Genomic DNA, 21,766 nt, shown 5'->3' on the forward strand with positions numbered 1-21,766 from the left:
GCCAAGTATGAAGTAAGTAAGGCAATTCAATTTCTCCACGCAGCTGCTAAGTTCCCAGAAATTCTAAGATCAGACAGTTCAGAAATCATAATTACGCCTTTCACAAATCACAAGTTTCATTCGTTCATTAAGGTCGTTTGCCACTACAAATTTCCACCCTTCTCAAGTATGTCGGCAAGTCCTCCTTGAAACACACTGCAGCACTCGCGCACACAGCCATAATTTATAAAGTTCTACCGTAATCTTACTATTCGACGATGAATTCTGGCTGTATTATACCCTTTCACCTAATTTTGGAGAAATGGAATTATATCACACAGTTCACACTTGGCGGGCGTTTTAATTGGATTCGATATGTTTCCACGCTCGCTATTTCACATTGATTGAACGGCAGAGTCTGTCTATTACATCACGCAGTCCACACTTGGCGGACGATTCGTTTCTACTTGATATATTTTCACGCTTGCTACTTCAGTGATTGAATGGCAGAATCTGCCTATCGGTGTGGGAGATGAGTGACATCCAATGGCCAACTTGTCTTATTCCCATTTCGTCATCTTACATGCTCCTCCCCTAAACTAGCTCCGTAATAAAGGGTTTTCCAGAAAGAACGCAACTTTTGAAATGCCAGCCAAATCTGTTCTACAAAGTTGGCAACATTAAACGTTACACGATTTTCATTTGTTGTCTTTTAGTTAGTAGTCACAGAACGCTGTGCGGGTAGGAATTCACAACATTTATCACATTTGTAATGTTTCCGCTATGATAACACATAGTTCCGTTGTGAAGCACTCAATTCCTTCCGTACAGAAAACAGATGACGATATCATGCGCTTTTTGGCGCTCCGCGATTACTAACTACAAAAGACAACAGATGAAAATCGTGTAACGTTCAGTGCTGCCAACTAACTAGAACAGAAATGGCGGGCATTTGAAAAGTTCCGTTCTTTATGGGACACCATTTATAATACTGAATAATTTCAAAGAAGCAATCGTTGTGTAAACATTTATTTATTTATTTTGATTATTCAGCAATTTCCATCTACTTGTTTCTGTTTCCTAGAGATAACTTTTGGTAGTGAAGTGGAAAGTTGCCATACACTACGAAACCTTCCTCTAATAATGCTTGGGACTTGCTTTCGGATTACTGAAAGTGGTTTCAATAATAGTAAAACATTTTTTTCCTCTGTTTTAGTTGTACTTCTTCACAGTGGAGTTTGGGTTGTGCAAACAGGATGGACAACTGCGAGTGTATGGTGCTGGTCTTCTCTCGTCCGTTGCTGAACTTCGACATGCAGTGACAGCCAATGAAAAGATTAAAAGATTTGACCCTGAAGTTACGTGCAAGGAAGAGTGTATCATTACGGCATTCCAAAATGCTTATTATTACACAGATTCATTTGAAGAAGCCAAAGAGAAAATGAGGTAAATAGCCTATTTATTTAATTAACATTCTTTTGTACACATATAAATTATTTCTAAATGTACAGATCAATTTCTTTCACTAATACAAGATAATTATTTATAATCTATACTAGCCTTTCCCTAACCTTTCCGCACCGCGCTCCCCTTTAGAGTGTACAAGTGAAAGACCCCTTGCAATATATACGGTGAGAATGTATATTTCTTCCGCGTGTTAGTGTATACAAGGTGTTTCAAAACAACACCGACAACGTTTGGGAGGTGATTCCTGACACCAAGATAAGACAAAAAGTATAGACCAACCTGGGTGCACAAATGCTTCCTTACGGAGTTATAGATTGCCGAAAACATGAGAAAATGAATTTTAAAGGCCCATAGCTCCAAAACTATGGGACCTACCGAAGTCGGGTCAAGACTTCACTTAGGAACTATTATGTGCGTTATCCAAAAATACATGTTTCGGAATCCTAAGGTACTCACGCAACAATTTTTATAGAGATAATTTAGCTACGGTCATATATCTTGAAGTAGCAAATACTCACCAACCATATTATACTTTTCACCTTATCTTGGTGTCAGGAATCACCTCCGAAACGTTGTCAGTGTTGTTCTGAAACACTCATATATATACGGATGTGTGTTTTTTTTTTTTTTTTTTGTTTGCAGTAGAGTAGCATGATGTCTACTCCATAATTGGATGGTCCTGGGTTTCAAACTTGGGGCCGGATACCTTGAATAAGAAGTTGTAAATATATATAAAAATAAATCCAGTACGTAAACAAAACTAAACCACAATAGCCTACCCACCCTAAAATGGTGCATTTTCCACCATCGTGTGTGCCTTTCTCAGATTGTCTTGCGGACCCCAGGTTGGGAAAGGCTGATATGTACTAAGTTTACACATATTTCAGTATGACTCAATACATATATAATCAAGTCTTATGGTATAATTTTATAATAACAGAGATGTGAGTTTTGCGACTCAAGTTATCCATTTACTGAATAAAATAGTAGAACCACGTGGTACATAATCATCGAAGGGTACATCCTCCTTAACATCCCAGAAAATTGTAGCCATCACTTTTCCAGAGATCTGTGAACGAATTATTTTATGGCGTTACGAGGGTGCCTGCTTCCACATCATAGTTTTTTTTTTTTTTTTTGCTTCGTCTGAGATTCAAAATGTTGCACTCAGTTTGCATCTGTCCACTCCATCAAGCTAAAAGGGTGTAGAATTAAGAGACAAATTGGCAGCTCAACTTTTTTGATAACAAACACGGCACTTAGCAACAGCTGACCTACTTGATTCTCAAATTTTCAGTTAAAATGGACTCAGTGCTAGCACGTGGTATGTCAACAATATCTGCTAGCACTGTAAAGTTGTACGTGGTAGCCTTGAATCAGTTCTTTCTCACATTGTGGTTTTCCACAATTCTGGAGGTTGATATAATTTTCAGTCCAGAGCAGTTCATAATAGCACAACTGCCTTCCACACACACACACACCATACACAAAGTGATATTTCTTAATTGTGGATTATGCAAACAGTATAATCTGTCGTTTGTTTCGCGTTACCACGACTCTGTTATGGCATACTCATTCAATCGTACTTTATTTTTTCCAGTTTGCTACGTAATGCCACAATGTTGTATCTTTGAACACAAAAGTTTGAAAAAAATGAAACCTTTAAGTTTTACATCCCACGATTATGCCGGCTAGGCTAAAGGAGACGTGATGAGAAATGAATGAAATGGTGCAATGTAGAAAGTGGGAGGAAACTGGATAACCCCGAGAAAACCCACGCACACGGTGTTTGTACACCACAAATCTCACTTGGCGCGAGCTGGGATCGAACCCAGAACCTCATGCACCAGAGGTGAACGCTCTACCACTGAGTCACCGCGGTCCCACAGGAAAGTTTGAGTCTTGGCCTTTGGAAACACTACTTACGAAACGTTAACCTAAATGTAGAGCCATTTTAAAGTCTGGGGTTCAAATGGAAGGGCGTCTGGACACGAACCTTTTCGACGGTCGTCGTTGTTGGTTGGTTGGTATGGATTTAGCGTCCCGTTCAACATCGAGTCTATGTGAGACGTGAACTTACATCTTAACGTGGGGTCCGAACCTCATGAGTACGAGAGTACCTACAGGAAATCGAACCGGGGTCTCCCGCGCCGAGATGCTCATCAATACGAGAAATTAGATTTAACACAGGTGTGAAAAAGCAATCTAATAAAAAAGGTGGTATATCCAAACTTACAAACTGAGAAATTTTATGGTACCGTAAAACGGGGTTACTTTGCACAAAATATGAAGAGAGTTTCACAGTCCTCTGTCGGCAAAACTATGAACAGAAAACAGGAAGTTTCAACTGGCACCCTAAGGCAGAACATCTAACTGTATTTTGGTTATAATGTTGGCGGTTAACATCAGTTCTAATTACCGGGAGGGTTCCTTGTTGTAGAGGTATGGAAAGCAGTCACTGAAAGGCCGCCAAAATTTGAAAGATATCACGTACAAGACTTTCCGTTAAAGTTAAGTCAGTTTCGTAGAATACTACTGTGTATAATGGGACTTTGATGCAATAGTTGAAATTGAAATGTAAAACGTTTTAAAGTCATAAAAAAAGTAAAACTGGGAGAAGACGATTTCAATTCTTCCACCGGTCCAAAATACCGCTTAGATAGGAAATTATTACTACTGGAACCTCCTGCATTCTAAATTTAGGCACATTTCCTGTGGAAGAGGTCGGAATGAATTTCTTGTTGGAAAATAAATTATGAACAGTGGCGAATCCAGAAAACTAGTTTGAGTTTTCACTCACAACAACTTCGTTTTTTTTCTTTAGAAATTACTATCTTTTTTTTTGGGGGGGGGGGGGCTTGCAGCTTATACGCATAGGAATGACTAGCATTAGATTTTTTAAAAAGAAATCATGCAATTTGGGTGGGTTTCAGCCTGAAAGTCCCAAATCCCGAAAATCTTCCACTGGTTACATTTGGGATGATATTCTTGGACATAAGGAATAACCAAACCAAATCAGTTCACGGGAATTTCTCTTCTGTTCTTGAGTTGGCATTTTTTTTTTTTTTTTTTTTTTTTTTTTTTTTTGGAACATACGCTAAACTATTAGAAAGCGGCTCCTGTCCCGGTACTAGAAAATGCATAATTTTCTTTTTCTTTACAAATATCGATAAATCAAAGTAAGTACTGATACCTGTACCATCATTCTAATATCAATATTTGTAAACTGTATGCAGATTTGTAGAAAGTAAAATGTATAAATACTGAAGGGAAAACATTGCACAGAAACGTTATGTTCGTATGTTGAATATACGTCTTTGTATGTTGTGCAAAGTAACCCCAGCTATAGGGTTACTTTGCCAAAGTTTGTGTTTCAATAACTATGGTCATACTGAATGTTTAATAATGAACTTGCACTAATGTTTTCCTTATATATCTAGCTATTATATGTTTAAAATATAGTGTCATAAATCATTACGTTTGTAAGTTAAATGCGATTTTCTTTAAATCTTGGTTAAAATGGTTTAAATCTTGTGTAAAGTAAGTCTTACAGTATTGTTATGTAATATTCTTTGTTCATTTGTCAGGACTTTTGCTGGAAACATTCAACGGCCGTTTGGAGTAAGATATAATCCCTACACACAAAGCGTAGAAGTTCTCAGCACGGCTCAGAAGATAGCAGCACTGGTCTCGGAGCTTCGAGGTGATTTATGCATCGTCAGCAACGCTCTGAAGAAGATCCACGAGCAAGACGAAACGGTAGATGTCGAAGGAATCACTCATATGCTACATGAAGGCATCGCTTTTAACGACAAAACTGAGAAAGATTGAAATTAGTTACGGCTTTAGTTAACTAATGTAATATATGTCACAGTAAATCCTCTCTGTAACACAAAGAACATACTGCTATCACACGCATAACTTCCTAACTGTTCTATTAATTTACAAGCATAAGGCTCTTTTAATTTTATGGAACAGAGCAGTGGCGTCGTGGGGTTCTTTCACAGGGGGCTTAAACATCTGCAACAGAAAATTCAATGCATAAAATTAAGAACAAGAAATAAATATATGGTAGATATGAACCGATTAACACAAAATATGAAAAATCTCTTTTTTCATTATTAAAATAAATAATTTTGTTACTCATAGGATACAATTTTTGGATTGAGAATCATACGAAAAATGTGTAGATCTTCAACATTGTACCCTCAAATGGGTTACTACTATTGTTTTTACCTAGATCAAAAAATAAATATTCATTTTAAATCAGCTGAATACCAACAATCAGGGGCTCGAAAAGGGGACTCTGGGTTTTAAACCAAATCCCCTCTTGAGCAAGATATTATAAAAAATGAACAACTCTATTAACCCTAGAAAGTCTGTGCTCGCATCTGCTGCGTGAAGAACCAAGGGGGGCTCAAATTTGCCCGCGCTCGTTTTAAGTAGCTGTCAGAGTATATTTGTTCATTCTATGAAAGCTTAAGTGTTTATATAAAGGAGAAAAGTAACATTAAAAAAAAAAAAAAAACTAACAAGTTTTAGATATAAAAACAAATGAAATGAATTTTGCGGAAAACAAACATGGGTAGCACCTATGACCAAGGGAAGGGGGATCAAATCGGCCCGCACATGATTTTTTACAAAAAAAAAAAAAAAAAAAAAAAAAAAAAATGCAGTATATTACCGGTACATTTGAAATAAAGCGAGAAATGAATCTTTCATCAAGAGAAACAATAACAAAAACACAGAGAATGATGAATGTACACTCATGTCCAAAATTATTGTCGCATGTCTATAAATATGTTGTTTTAGAAACATAATTTGATGACGAATTCGCCAGGGAATTTCTTATAATGTTAGTATGTGTATAATCGGCAAAGAGATGTATGTGGCAAATTTCATGTCAAAAGAGCAATAAATAAGAACAATAAAACGAAAATAAAACTTCCTTGTCCATTTAGCAATATTTTAATTTACTCACTCTAATTTTCGTATTTATAATTCTTTTCCTATGAAATTTACTACAAATATACATTTCCCGATTATACACATAGTACCAGTATTAAAAGTACCCTGCAAAGTCATTATCAAATTATATTCTTACAAGAAGACGGTTATAGATATGAGACAATCATTTTGGACATGAGTGTACATAGACACTATTAATCCATATAAACTCAATAAAAAAAGAACTCGTGGGCAAAATTGACCCCTCCCCCTTGGTCTTTCTAGGGCGAAGATATGTATACAAACATCTAAAATGATATGAAATTGCAATCTTGAACATCTCTTAACGAAATTCTGCGTACCCTACTGCTAATAGTAATCAGCATTTTTTTTTAACCACTATCACCAAATAATAACAATAATATTAAAATTACATGTATTATCCCAAGAAGGTGTTTTTGACTTTGATTAGAACGGCTGTAGTTGAACTACCCAAAAAGGAAATTTCTCGCGACGCCACTGGAACAGATCTATGTCTTTTAGGAAGAAAAATACTTAAAGAGTGTACTGTAAAAGATGAATAAAATTACTTTCTACAATTCTTCGTACAAAAGCGAAAAACACACCGAACACTGCAGGTCTCTTGTTATGAAAATTAGTCCTAAACAATTAAATCAATCTTTCAAAAGTCAAGTAATTACTGTTGACGCAACAGCTGTTTCAACGATTACACACTAATATACGAGGTCTGTAAATAAAGAAATGAGGCGCTTTCGGGATTCATCTTTTTTATATCTATACTTGGACTCTGTCACCTTCAAAATAGTTATCTTGGGAAGCCACGCAACGATGGAGACATTGTTTCCTGTTTTTATTACAATTTTGTTACTGAAAAAGCGGCAAGGCCTTCAGCTGGTTAGTTATAGCCGCTTTGATGTTTTCCGTTCTCCCGTACTGCTGGTCCTTGAGGCGTGTTTTAACGATTGGAAAAAGAAAGAAGTCACAGAGACTTAAATCAAGCGAATATGGAGGCTGAGGAACGACAAAGATTTTTCCTACTCCACAACCGAAAGCAATGTAACAAGCATTTGAGATGCCTCACTACACGCGAGCAACCGTTCACGAACTTGATACTGAAAACACATGGTAACTCTTTGTCCTTAAGGCACGAATTCTTTGCGGACAACACCTCCACTGTTAAGAAATCAAATAAGTACGATTTTGATTCTTGGCTTGCTCGTTTGTGCTTTTCTCGGCCATGGTGAGAATGGAGGGTACAACTCTACACTTTGTCATTTGGTTTCGGGATCGTACTGAAAGCTCAAAATCTCGTCACCTGTGATGACATTCTTCACACACACGCACAAAAAAAAAGTTAATTTTTAATCCGCTTCAAAAGATCACAGCACGTATCTTTCCTATTGCACTTTTGTTCAGGACAGATTTCTTGGTACCATTTATGTACAGAGTTGTTTCATCCTCAGTTTGTTGGCCAAAATCCGATGGACGGTCGCGTGCGGATCAAAATTCATTTCATCTGCTGTTAATTTGACAGTTAACTGACGGTCAGTCCGAACAATGTCTCGAATTCGTTCCACATTTGCATAATTTCAGGATGCTGCTGGCCTTCCGAACCGGAGACCATCTTCCACTGATTGGAAAATGCCTTGAACCCACTTAAACACCTCAAATGGCGATAAAGCAGTATCACTGAAGCCAATTTGAATTTTTGTAGTCTCGATTGCGTTGTACCGACATCCGAAACAGAAATTGATGGCACACCGTTGTTCGTAACTTTGTTGGCTACGTTGCGGGACGCAGCACAGCAATTCACTCCACAACACGACTGACTCTTCCACTTCACCTGTTAACATAGTGAACTCGTTACTCGCACTGAGACTGTATGAGATATTGGCGTGTGCATGCTAATTGGGAGAGGGGGAAAAGACGCACAGTGTTGACAGTTCGCGACTTCTGACTCGTCTTATTACTTTATTTACAGATCTCGTAAGGGTTTTCACTCGAGTGAGCGGTCAGTAGTTTGGAGACCATCATCATTATGGTTTGCTTTTGGTATTAAACCTCGGTTGATGTTCTTAACTGAAGCAGCTTTTAAAGGTTTAACCCCTTGCGTTCCAAGTGTTATTTTCTTATGTGAGTGCTGAAATACCAGATTTTCATTTACTGTTAAAAGATTGTCTAAACCGTTATATAGGGCATAGTTGTCGCGCAAGCGCGATAATAATATTCACATTACTGATTGAAAAAGATGCATTGCGGAACATTTGGACTGAAAAATGGAAATTTTGATGTTCTGAAAGGATTTTTATGCTCCTTCAGGTTGGTAACACTGACTGGAGACCATTGACAAAGTTATTTCTTTTCTTTTTCTCGATCTCAAAATACGATATCAAAGTTGCGAAATGTTTATCGTCAAAACAAACACATGGCTCCCTTAGGTCTGCCATCTACTGAGACAAAACTGTTTTTTTTCTTTACTGTCAGTAAGGTGCTGTCACCTAAGGAGAAATAGTAGAACTAACTCGTGCCTTGCAGCCACTAAAAAGTTTCATCATCTTCAGGATTAATAAAGGGTATGTTTTCATGACATCCCTATGGATGTCACTGGAACGCAAAGGGTTAATATCAAAACTTTAGCTCCATCGTCGGTCTCGAAGTTAATTGCTTCTGCACTAAAGATAAATATAGTGAATTAATTCTGATTATTTCAATTATTACTTCGCCCTTTGTAATGACATAGTTTATTTTACACTTTTGAGTTGTTAAAATTTACTGTATACAAAATTATGACATTTATTTGTTCGTTTGTTTTGCAATTTACCCAATAAACTAGTTATTATGATTAGACCATATATAGAAGAAGTTTTGAGCTTTACAGTGTCACATTATCGTTAGAGATAACTTGTAGTGATAAAATTATAACTGATATTGATATGACTTCCCTCACGAACCGTCACTGATTGTTCTTACGTTCTTATCGTGACACTAATTAACACTAAACGTGAACTACATAGCGACTATATTAATTTAATGTTTAAGATTGTTATAACAGACGATGGGCTTCATCAAATGTGACCAATTTCAAAGTTTAGAAGAAAGCGAAAGAAACCTGGTAATGAAAGTCTAAAAATAACAAAATCTGTAATATTAGAAAACTTCAACTTAATTAGTAAAAGTAAATTTATTTGATTCATGACACTGGAAGGTAGAATACATAAATAAATATATTTGAAAGTTCAAAACTCATTGTTCCTTTAATATTCTTATATGTGGTATGAAAAGTACTCATAGCTTCATATTCAACTTTTCACATGTTACAGGGAATTTTAAAATTCAGAGAATAAAATTTCTGTTTAATCTTCTGTAAGTAGAAATACTCCTGAGTAAACTAGTCAATGTTTTAAAAGATGGTCACCGTTTCTCTTTTACCAATTCGTGTTCTACAAGGGAAAGGGAAATACTGAGGGTTGTTTTTTCATCATTCGTTATCAGAAGTGAACCACGTGAGATTAAAGAAATTGTTTATTGGACATCGTCCATCCCCTACAATAGCAGACACACACTGCCGTTTAATCGTTGTGCAGCAAGGAACGTGGAAACATATTGAGTGATATCGAAGCGCCCACAAAGCGTTAACTACGTAATGTAATTTATTTGATTGATCCAGACGGAAAGGCGATGAATACAGCCGTCATTCATCCTCGAATGAATACAGAATACGGCGGGAGTTTTATAAGTGATGACTGTGTGCATGACCGCTGTAGAGTTTAAACAAGGATTCATCGAAGTATGCGACGAAAGGTAAGGTGGCAGACGACCTTGAACGCGTGAATCTCTGGTTGTGAAAGCCATAGATTAAGATTACTAAACCGTCTCTTAGAATTTCAGAGAACTCAGGAGCCGCTTGGAGAAATCAAATCACATCACGTATTCACACTTGGCGGGCGCTTCGATTATACTTATATGTTTTCACGCTCACAACTGTACAATGAGTGAACGGCAGAATTTGTCTAATAGGTTATTCAGTTCACACTTGGTGGGCGCTTCGATTGCATTTGATATACTTCCAGGCTGGCTATACCACAATGATCGAACGTCAGAGTCTGTGCGAAGAGGGAGGATGTGCGACGTCCAATGAATACATTTGTCTTATCCACGTTTGCCAATAGCTCACGTGATTCTTCTCTGGTGACTTAACGGAAGCTAAAGAAATATATTTAAAAAAAAAAGTACCCTTGGATTTGAAGATGCAATCTTTGAGAATACAACACTACAAACTATAATACTAAGTAGTATTCGCTAAATACTTATTAATTAGCACAAATGTTTAGGACTATGTTTTGATTATCACAATATTTTGAAAAATGTTTAAAAAAAAACGGATGATTATCAGCCTCAAAGCAAAGATATTCGATATGTTGCTTCACGGATTATTTATTTAAAGTTACAGTTAAAGTAATATTACGTCAGATGGAAGCTTGATGAAAAAGAAAGTAAATTTTAAAATTATGAAATTCACACATTCTTGAAACACGAACAATAATCTATAAAAAGAATACGACTTTCTTCGTTGTTACAGATCTAGAAGAAAGCAAATGAAAAAAAGAAAAAAGAAAAATGTAAAATGAGTAATTTACAAGCTTTTGAACTAAATTCACTGATCAAGAAATGCTGTTAGTTTCTGACAATACAGAAGCCTGTTACACTTCGTGCTTTTATTTTATGTTTTGGTGATAATCATATGTAAGCCAATGTATGTATCAGAGAGCAACAGATCTATCTATTACTTAAAACGTAAATAACTTCATTATATTAGTAACATCTACTGTATATATCCAACAGACAGGGTTGCCAAATTGAACTGACGCCAAGCCCAGATACGAGCAGAATTTATGTAATTAGTAACGCAAATTTGAAACTAAATATTTTTGTATGTTTGTTGTATTACCATCATTACTTTTAACACTTATAGCCACACTTAGCAACTACTAACACTACCATTACTGCATTGTACTTTTTCACCAAGCATTTTAACATTGTTTCTGCCTTGTGATTTTACACAATTGTCATATCCAGTTCGACACTAAAGTAATCATTAATATGATCGACTAGATGAGTGGGTTTTCCAATCTTTAAATATCTGACATAACACCACACAGTTCTGCTTTGCTACATCTTATTAGAGGTTCACAGGAGATAGTACTGATACTAACAAATACATCTTTAGTTATCAATGTATTCACGGAATAATAATTGACGAACAGACATTGTTCATAACTTTAACGTTGGCGGTGCACATACCACCAACCACAATGCTCTGGCTCGAATGATTTTATCATGAACAAGATTACTATTGCCTAAGTGATTTATTCATAATGAATGGAATGCTAATGTGGCAAAAGACAGATTTACCAATTATATATACTCACTGTATCAATCACGTATATACTTAACCAAGCTTATACTGTAACGAATTAAATGAAAATAAATTGATTATAGACGTCTATCTTATTTATATTTTTAGAGCTCCTCACTGTGTGAGGAAGAGTCATCATTTTCAGAACCGTTTTGTAGAGACCTCCACAGATCATTTTCAAGTTCATCTGAACACAATTTTTCACCATCACTCGTTCAGTTCACATGGTATTTCCATCATCTCACCATAAAGCTTTCATTACACTCACTAAACCCTCGTTCGACAAGTGGACTACCGACTGCTACAGCGATAATATACTGCATTATTTTAAACAGGTTTAGCGCATCTGCTTTCTCGCAAAACGCACTGTATAACTGACACTCATCATCATCATTCCTATCAATTTAATACTACGGATTTCAAAGTAACAAATTCATTGTACAGCCTATTTCCTTGGAAATTATTTTAAGTTTCATTCCCACCTCTGTTAAATCATTAAATGTTGGTGTCGCGCGATAATACAGGGCACAACAATGCAATGAAAGTAAACGTAGCCTTTTATTACAATAAAAATATAATACTTGTAAATAACTAACACAACTCGTGAGTACATATTAAAGGCGAAAATGACATACATAGTTAATTATAGGCAATTTAATATATGAGGCCACATCACGGCGAAATTAAAATACCACTAATTTTACAGTAATTATGTGATATCTTCAAGTAGATAAAAGATAATCGAAAAGTGGAACAAGAACTCTAGAATATTATTTTAGTTGAGATACCGTTATCACGACTCATTTATCTGCTTTCGATTTCCAGCTATTTAGAAAATCGGGATTTATTTTGGCGTTTATAAATGGCTGCTAACGGAAAGTTACTAGATGACTCGTCTTAACGGTACCTCATGGAAAATAATATTGTCTAGGGCGCTCTTGTTCCACATTTCGATTATCTTTTATCTATTTAAAGATATCACATAATTACTGTAAAATTAGCGCTATTTTAATTTCGCAATGATTAGATCTCTTAAGCCCATATATTTAGCTCGTTAACTCCTACATCCGTAGAATGCATTTCGAGTCTGGGTACTCAGGGCGGCGCACGGAGATCTGGCAACCCTACCACGAGATGAAGTGTTGTGTAAGATATATATACTAGTTAACTATTCAGATCTCTATTCAAATGTACTATAGTATTTATGTTAACGAGGTTCAAAATGTGATGTGCAAGCAACGATCATGCAATAGAAATGTAATAAATAACTTGCAACGTACAGAAGCAAAATATTGTTTTATTTATCCTTTGAAAGGTATCATATCCTGCCTTGCTTCCTTTGATGTCGAAACATTATTAGTAACGCATGCTTTTCTATTGTATTTAAATGCCCTTGGCTCGATGCTACTACACCTATTACTCTGTGCACATGGATAATAATAATTAAAAAAAAAATCCCTTACTTACAGTGTTTCAGCGCCGTTGACATATTGAAATTTGCACAATTTCCTGAAAACGCACTATTGCCCAAACCGCAATCACTGCGAAATAATACACAACCAAATCAAAAATACTTCACCCGTTAGGCCGCAGTGATAGAGCGTTCACTTCTGGTGCATGGAGTCCCTGGTTTGATAGCAGCTCGCGCCAAGTAAACTTTGCGGTGGACAAACACCATGTGCATGGGTTTCCTCGGGGTTCTCTTGTTTCCTCCCATTTTTTTCATTTCTCATCATCACTGTCTGCTTTAACCTACACTCATTTTACTTCACCCTTGGTAATTTGACTGGTAAGGACTTGTAACCTTGATTCTAAGAAAAAGTAACCAACACAATTTGGAGTGCAGTGCTACGTTCTACCTCATTCCATGTCTAAGCCAAAACACAGTATAGCCATAGACTGTATTCAGTCCAAGATATTTTTTTAGTTTAACGTTCCATGATTATGCTTTGAGGCTAAGGAGGACGGTGATGATGAATTGAATGATAATATAAAAAGTAGGAGAAAACGTTGCACCGTTATTCCCAAAATAAATTTTACCAAACGGAAAAAACTTCTGTCGCTGACTGTACATAGTGAAGTTTGTTGAGATTGACTGTGCAAATTTATTTTAGGATGTTTTCTGAGTTGGAAGCTTCCGAAACAACGTACTTTCAGTCTGCGATTTTGTTTTATGTAATACAGTACTTGTATTCTGTTTATAGGATGTATGTACCAGATTAAAAGAGCACAGTACGGATACAAAATACATATGCGGGAATCACAGCTGTCTGGACATTTATTGAAAGTCAACATACAATTGACGGAATACAGATTACATAAAACAACAAAGTAAGCAGAAAGAAAATGTTTTGGGAATATTCAACATACCCAGAAAAAGTCTAAATTAAATATGGACCAAGGTAATCTAAACAAACTTTAGTATAATATTATATTAAGGTATAAACAAGTTTAAAGTATATACGAGGGTAATTCTGAAAGTAATGTCTGCAGGTGATACCTTTATGTGTTTGACAAATAGCCCGCTAGAGGTATCAGTGGAAAGCTTGTAATGCTAGCTATAAATGGTGGCATCATTTTTCAACATAGTCTCCATTACGGTAACACATTTGCGCCAACGCGAAACAAGACTTTACATGCCATCCGCAAAGAATTGTGGTGGATGCTGGCGACACACCAATGCCAACCTGATGCTTCCACCTCCGCGTCAGAACTGTAGCGTTAACCCCTTAAAGTGCTCCTTAAGTTTGAGGAAGAGCCAGACGTCGCAGGGCGCAAGATCCGGACTATAGGGAGGATGAGGCAGAATCTCAACAACTCTTTTCCACCAAATGAGACAACTTTGATTTTTTTGGGGCGGAGGAGAGGGCGTGCGGCGGTACTCCATCAACTGACGCTTCATTTTCGGATCGTAATGGTGTATCCACGACTCGTCGCCGGCGATGAATTTTCCTGGGCCCACAACCTTCCGTAGTCACAAATTCAATGACAGCTCGCTGTTTCAACCGGACGTCGCCCCTGGATGCCATGGATTGCTCCATTACTCTGGAACGAGAAGAGATAGGAAGGTGAAACAAGTGACATTCTTTAGCTTAAGCATCAGTGCATTAATGATAAACAGTTCAGAATGTTCGCAGTACTATTGGTCAAGCTAATGGACTTGGACATTACTTTCTGAATCACCCACGTATTTTAAGAAATAACGCATAACTGATCTTCAGTTCAGAGCATTAAAACTCTAAATCCGATACATCAGCTTCTTGAGACTCGACACAGCTTGTGGCAATATTTTGTTTGAATGAAAAACAGGGTTCCTACAGTCTAGAGAAATCTATTTCCCTGACCTTTGGCAGGAAATTCTCTGACTTTCATGACAGGTGTCGCATGACGTTGACATATAAATAAGGAACAAATAACGGTGAATATTTATATATGAGAACATTTATTCTATAGAGACAAATAATAATCAATTGCTCATACGTACATTCCACTTACCACCCATAAAAATCTGAGCAACCTTCCATACTGTGATCATTAATGGTTGGCTAAGCTCAAATTGGTGTACAATTAATCTTAGATATTTTATACAATTTCCCTGATTTCCAGTCTTTTCCTGAGTTTACCTGACCTGCACAATTTTCCCTGATTTCCCTGAACAGTAGGAACCCTGAAAAACATATAAGAAGTGACATTCCGTTCGAAAATTATTATTAGTCACTGTTTCCAACAACCATACCTTATTATTAAATCTGTAAGTCTCCTAGAAGATTACAAGTCCTAGCCAACCTAAATTCACTAACTGTTTGAAATTGGTTGGAATATTTTGGATAACTGACTTCTTTTAGCGAAACATTGATGTGTCTTTTCAAATGAGCATGAAGTGTATTTTGCTCGCAGAATACTAAAGAAAAATTCATTTTCCTTTATTTCCTCTCTATTTACCATAAAATTCTCAGTTGTTAATGTATACAGAGTACGGTACCGTACTTAAGTCTTCCACTCTTTCCACTGCAACCTGCCACTTTTATAATCAGTCTGTAGTATGGGTGTACCCAGGAGCGTCATTTCAGATTTTACTTGGAGGTGGGGGGGGGGGCAAGACCCCTTGATATAAGTAAAATTTCGCGTTTTTCATTGATTTATTACTATTTTATTAATAAAATCTATATAAATCTCAAACTCAGAGAGGGCAATTGCCCCTTTCTTCCCTCCTAAATGATGCCCCTGGGTATACCTTCTCGTTCTAAAGAAAGAAAAAAAAATTGAATTACCAGTCGCCTCAGCCTGAACTTCGAATGGTGAGTTTGTAACCTCTTACGTTCATTGTGAAAACACGTTCTCACGGCCAACAACCATTTCAATTGCCACAGAGAAACTGTTTCAGAATATCCTAACACTTAAAAAGCTTTTTCTTTCTTTAAGAACAAGAAAATTATTAGGGCTAAAGATTTAAAAAAATTAAAAACAATAAAAACCAACTTTACAAAATATAAAACATTATATTTACGAAGTTTATAGTACAATAGATACAATTACGCTGTTAGATGGAGAACTTTTCTGAACACAATCCTTGTCCCTGTTCTTCATATTCTTCTTTGGTGACCAACATCTCCTTTAGTTCTGGGTCTTTGCTCAACAAAACACCACCTTTCCACGAATATGTAATAGGGCTAGAAAATTAAAAGAGACATTCATCAAGTCACATTTACACATTATATATATATATATCTATAGTATATATATAGTGGCGGATCCAAGGGGAGGGCTATAGGGGCTTTAGCCCCCCCCCCCCTTGACGCTCAGGTTTACACTGGATAAAACGGCAAACTATGGTTTAGCCCCTCCCTTGATCATATCCTGGATCCGCCACTGTATATATATATATATATATATATATATATATATATATATATATATATATAAAATGTATATTATACATTCACTATCCTACGAAATGCATATAATGGCCTCGCGCAGCGTAGTCGCTAACGCTCTCGCCTTTGTTGCGAGCGATCCCGGGTTTGATTTCCGGTGAAGGCACTCGGTTGAAAACATGTAACACCTTTTTCATGTCAGATTTTCTGAGTGAAGTTTTTCCTTGGTTTTCCTCGTTCACACTAGGCAAATGTCGGGATGGTACCTAACATAATGATTTCAGGCCGCTTCCTTCCTTTCCATTCCTTCCTTCCGTTTCCTAGGATAGTGTGCTCGCCGAGGGAAGTCATCCCTCATACGTGACGGGCTAACATGGCCATAGATGCCGAAAGACCAGAAATCTAATTCCTAACTAGGTGCATACAAAAAAACGTCGATTTTTTAAAAAGCAAGAAAATAATAGAAAAAAAAATATTGTGACTGATTTATCTTATCTATTTTTCGATGTAGTCATCATGAGCCTTCAGACATTTCTGGTAGCGTGGTACAGCTTCCGTATACCTTCTCTGTAAAAATCTGTCGCCTGAGAGTGCAGGCAGTTCAGAACTAATGTTTTGAGCACTTCATTGTCATTGAAATGCTTCGATCCAAGCTATTTTTTCAGATGAAGAAAAATATATTGCTGAGGCCCAAGTCTGGGCTGTAAGGGGATGACTGAATAGTTCCCACTGAAATCTTTGAATTTTCTTAACAGTACGAACAGTTGTGTATGGGCGGGCGTTGTCATGTATCAGAAGAATTCTGGAGCGTAGCATTTCTCTCCGCCGATTTTGGATGGCACGTAGCAGATCATTCAGTGTTCGACAATCCACATCTGTTGTAATTGTTCGTCCTGATTTCAAGAATTCCACAAGAATCATACCCATCTGTTCCCAAAACAGGGTTGCCATGATTTTGTGAACTGGTAGTGCCTGTTTGAATTTCTTCGCTTTAAAACAACAAGGGTGCCGCCAATGCATTCACTGTTGCTTCGACTTCTCAGTGGCGTAGATATCCAGGTCTCATCCCCGTCATTACGTGTGGAAAGAGATCATTCCCATCTTCCCAGTGAAAAAAAAAAAAAAAAAAATGAAGATGTAATTCTTTACTCTTTGTGACTGTGGACGTGTGTCAGCATTTTTGGCAGCCACCTCGTACAAATTTTGTGATAACCCAGCTTGTAAGTCACAATCCGGTTGTTTTCACAGATGGTTCTGGACAGGGTGAATTGATTTAAATCAGTCTGATTTAAAACACGATTTAAATCACTTGATTTTTTCAATAAAAATCGTTGATTTAAATCTAATTCCGAAATAAATTAGCTAATTTGAAGTGAAGATAACGAAATCCCGTTTCTGTTCTGTTATTTCGATCATGGAAGATAAAATCAGAATACAGTGATACTGTATAAATCAGAATACTGTACGCAAATGTACGTACAGTACAGTATGAAAACGAGTTTTTCATGCAGAGGAGGCAAATCTCGCTTTGAACGGGTAACGGGGCAATCCTGCTTTCTTCTCTTTGTAACATAGGGTTTGTAAATCGTTAACTATTCCAACGGGGAAATCACCATCGACATTTAACACGAAAATTCTTTTGTGTGCGCGTCTGTTAGTTTGTTTCCAGATAACAGAAGCGTATTTAGGGGAGTCCGATCCCCTCTCCGAAACTACATAATTTTAGGCGAAATTTATTATTTTATGTGTATTTCGTGCTACTTCTAGAAAGCTCGATTTTTTAAAAATATGTCCCTGTCAAATAATAACTTTTGTAGAAAAAATGCTAAGTTGATAAACGTTACTGTACTTTTTCCTTCATGCTTAAGTAACATTGTTTGGGATTGAAATAGGTTAACGATTGAAGATTAATTCAATATTCAACTCCAATACTTTCATTTAAATGGCATTAACATTTAATAGTAATTCTTAATGTTTTTCTTCAGTTCGCGATTTGTATTATACGGGAGAAAAATGATTTAAAACAAAAAAAGTCGATTTAAATAAAAAAAATCAACAAAAATGATTAAAAAAAAAAAAACATGATTTTTCCCCCATCCTGGTTCTGGAAACTCTTCGGCGTGTTCAGTTGTTGTGAATCGGCGACTGGATCACAATTCTTCGTTAGCGTTCCACCAAATCGTCCGTCTGAACAATAGGCCTTCCGCTACACTCACGGTCATTGAAATTTGAACGTCTTTCTCGAAACTCTCTGCACCATTGCCTGACTTTCCTTTCACTTATTACTGTCGGTCCATAAATGGCACACAATTCCCAATGGATGTAAGTCAGATTCCAGATGGATGTCGCTTTATTGCTACTCGCAAGTAAGGCAATTCTACTCAGATGATTTTATTTTTATTGGAAGCACAGAATACTAGGGCATGCTCCTGTGCATGTCAACGTTGTCAGCGTTGCTAACCTCGCATAAAAATTATTGGCTCTTTTTTGACATGCGTCTCGTATTTCTCTTATTACATCAAATGCTTCGATCGCTAATCGTGACCATTTTCGAAAGAAAAGAAAACAAGTTACAACAGTAGTACTACTAGCAATATAGCGATTGTGAATTACGGATTTATTTCCACCGAAAACTGACCAACATAGAAATATACGAGGAATATTTCCACAATTCTCAGACTTTTGTGTTATGTTTATTAATTTTTAATCATCTTTGCCTATACTATATTGTAGTTTTTAATGTAACTTACGTTTTAACTGTATCTGCTCCCAGCACGAGACTAAATATTTCAAGGCATCTCCAAAGAACTATTTCATCAAAGCCATTTTAATTACTGGTGTATAGAACGCTTGAAGTTATTTAATTACGAAATCGCACATCACGCAGAAGTTTATTCAGTTTTGGGAAAGTAACTATAGTTCCTGGGAGTTAAATCAGGGAAATAAAGCATGTGTAGAAGTGATTTCCTGCGCGCGTCTTTCAAAACTTACTTCGTTTGAGAAACTGTATATAGTCTTGCATTATGATATTACAGCAATGGTCGATTATGAAGCTTTCCAAGATCGATTATTTAATAAGCGCTTGTCGCCCCTGCTGATCTAGTAATTAGCGCGCACTCCCTTGGTTCACGGGGTCTCTGGTTAGTTCGATTCCGGGAGAGTCTTGAAAAATTTGAATACATTACAGTGGTTCAGATTCAATTTTAAACTGTAGGTCTACGTCTTATATAGTCTCGGTGCTGGAAAAGAGGTGCCACATTTCAATAAACAAACAAACAAACAAATAAGCGCTTGCCACAGTGGACTGGTATGTAATAAACCAAGATTATCACAACACAACTCTAGAATACCGTGATCACTACCTTACAAACTGAAGTAGCAGAGTGTGCTTTAAGTGGAGTCCCTGCTTCTGATCTGTGCCACTTCCCAAATTTAACATGCGACCCGTTTCGTCAATTAGTATTCGTTGCCAGCGTAAGATCCCGTAATGAGTGTATAACTCTGGCCAGATCTGTGCAGTTTCTGTCCTAGTCCCAAGGTTATGAAGGGCAACACCTACTAATAACAGGGGCTCCGAACCACGACCGGGGCTTAATTCAGTGCATTTGACGGGTGCACAGACCGTTATGCAGTACAGGCCCTTCCCCACCACACTATCTCGCTTCCAAGAGAAAATTACAGGATCACTCCACCACTTCCGTCTTGACTAATATGGCTGAACATATATACTGTGACTTGACTGTACATGAGTTACTAACACTGTATTATGCAGCGACAAAGCAAGTTCCACAACTTTTTGAATATTCCTCGTATATACAGGGTGTTTCAAAACAACACCGACAACGTCTGGAGGGTGATTCCTGACACCAAGATAAGATAAAAAAGTGTAGACCAACTTGGGTGCGCAAATGCTTCCTTCTGGAGTGATAGGTTGCCGAAAATATGAAAAAAGAAAAAAAAAAAGACTTTAAAGGTCTATAGCTCTAAAACTATGGGACCTACCGTAGTCGGATCAAGACTTTATTTACGAACTAATATGTGTGGTATCCAAAAATACATGTTTTAGAATCCTAAGTTACTCACGCTACTATTTTTATAGAGGAAATTTGGCTACGGGATATAATTGGAAGTACTCACCAACTACCTCTATAAAAATTGTTGCGAAGGTGTCGTAGGATTGTGAAACATGGATATTTGGATAGCGCACATATTAGTTCGTAAATAAAGTCTTGACCCGGTTACGGTAGGTCTCATAGTATTGGAGCTATGGATCTTTAAAGTTCATTTTTTCATGTTTTCGGCAGCCTATAACTCCGAAAGGAAGCATTTATGCACCCAGGTTGGTCTATACTTTTTGTCTTACCTTGACGTCAGGAATCACCTTCCAAACGTTGTCGGTGTTGTTTTGAAACACTCTGTATACTTCTACGGAAACGTTAAGAAACACGTTATCCCAATGATCCCATATCTGAATTTAGACATCTTAATCAGAAACAAATATATCAAATAATAATTTATAAATTATTCAGCTGCTGCATAGGTCAAAAGCAGTGTACGTACTTTTTTGGCGAATACACTTTCACGTCATATTCCTCCGGGGCTAAACTTCTGACATCCATTTCTACACGTTCACAGAAGTTAGGGAACAGCGTACAACCTCCCACCAGCAAGATGTTCCTATAAAGATGAGGATGTGTCTCTGGAGGACAACTGGCAATGGAATGGACAACTGCTTCGGAAATTCCCATTTGAGTGATTCCCACATCCGAGGGATGAAAAAGAAGTTCTGGCACAGCAAATCTTTCATTATTCATCCGTAGAATCTGTAATGGAAAGAAAACAACAACACATGTTTTAAATCCATTACTTTCTATGATTATCTCCTGTGGATGAAACGATATATATACCTAGGTATTATGAATGTTAGTAAATGATTAGGGTAACAATGGTATAATGAAACCAGCTGAGAATGCTCCAAGAACAAACTTAAAAATGGAGAGATGGAACGGGAAGGATAACTGTGATTGTTCCTACAGGTAAAAACAAACCTTTTAATCCGCAT

The 21,766-nt window shown here is 36.9% G+C and overlaps 2 protein-coding genes across 4 annotated transcripts in view; one reads left to right on the forward strand and one right to left on the reverse strand.

Moving 5' to 3' along the window:
• Trhn (tryptophan hydroxylase) overlaps nt 1–13,217 on the forward strand; it is a 119,252-nt gene extending 106,035 nt beyond the window's left edge. The window contains exons 11-12 of the mRNA XM_081727629.1: nt 1,196–1,425; nt 5,034–13,217. Coding sequence (XP_081583755.1) covers nt 1,196–1,425; nt 5,034–5,277 — 474 coding nt within the window. The 3' untranslated portion in view covers nt 5,278–13,217. The remainder of the gene's footprint in view (nt 1–1,195; nt 1,426–5,033) is intronic.
• Nucleotides 13,218–16,309: 3,092 nt separating this feature from the next.
• The window catches only part of Arp6 (Actin-related protein 6), a 46,296-nt gene continuing 40,839 nt past the window's right edge, over nt 16,310–21,766 (reverse strand). For all 3 annotated transcript variants that reach the window (XM_081727632.1, XM_081727630.1, XM_081727633.1), the window contains exons 6-7: nt 21,265–21,527; nt 16,310–16,500 (exon numbers count right to left, since the gene is read on the reverse strand). In XM_081727632.1, the coding sequence (XP_081583758.1) occupies nt 16,371–16,500; nt 21,265–21,527 (393 nt within the window). In that variant the 3' untranslated portion in view covers nt 16,310–16,370. The remainder of the gene's footprint in view (nt 16,501–21,264; nt 21,528–21,766) is intronic.

Source organism: Thermobia domestica, chromosome 10 (assembly GCF_964235325.1).
Source record: "Thermobia domestica chromosome 10, izTheDome1.hap1.1, whole genome shotgun sequence".
Lineage (NCBI taxonomy): Eukaryota > Metazoa > Arthropoda > Insecta > Zygentoma > Lepismatidae > Thermobia > Thermobia domestica.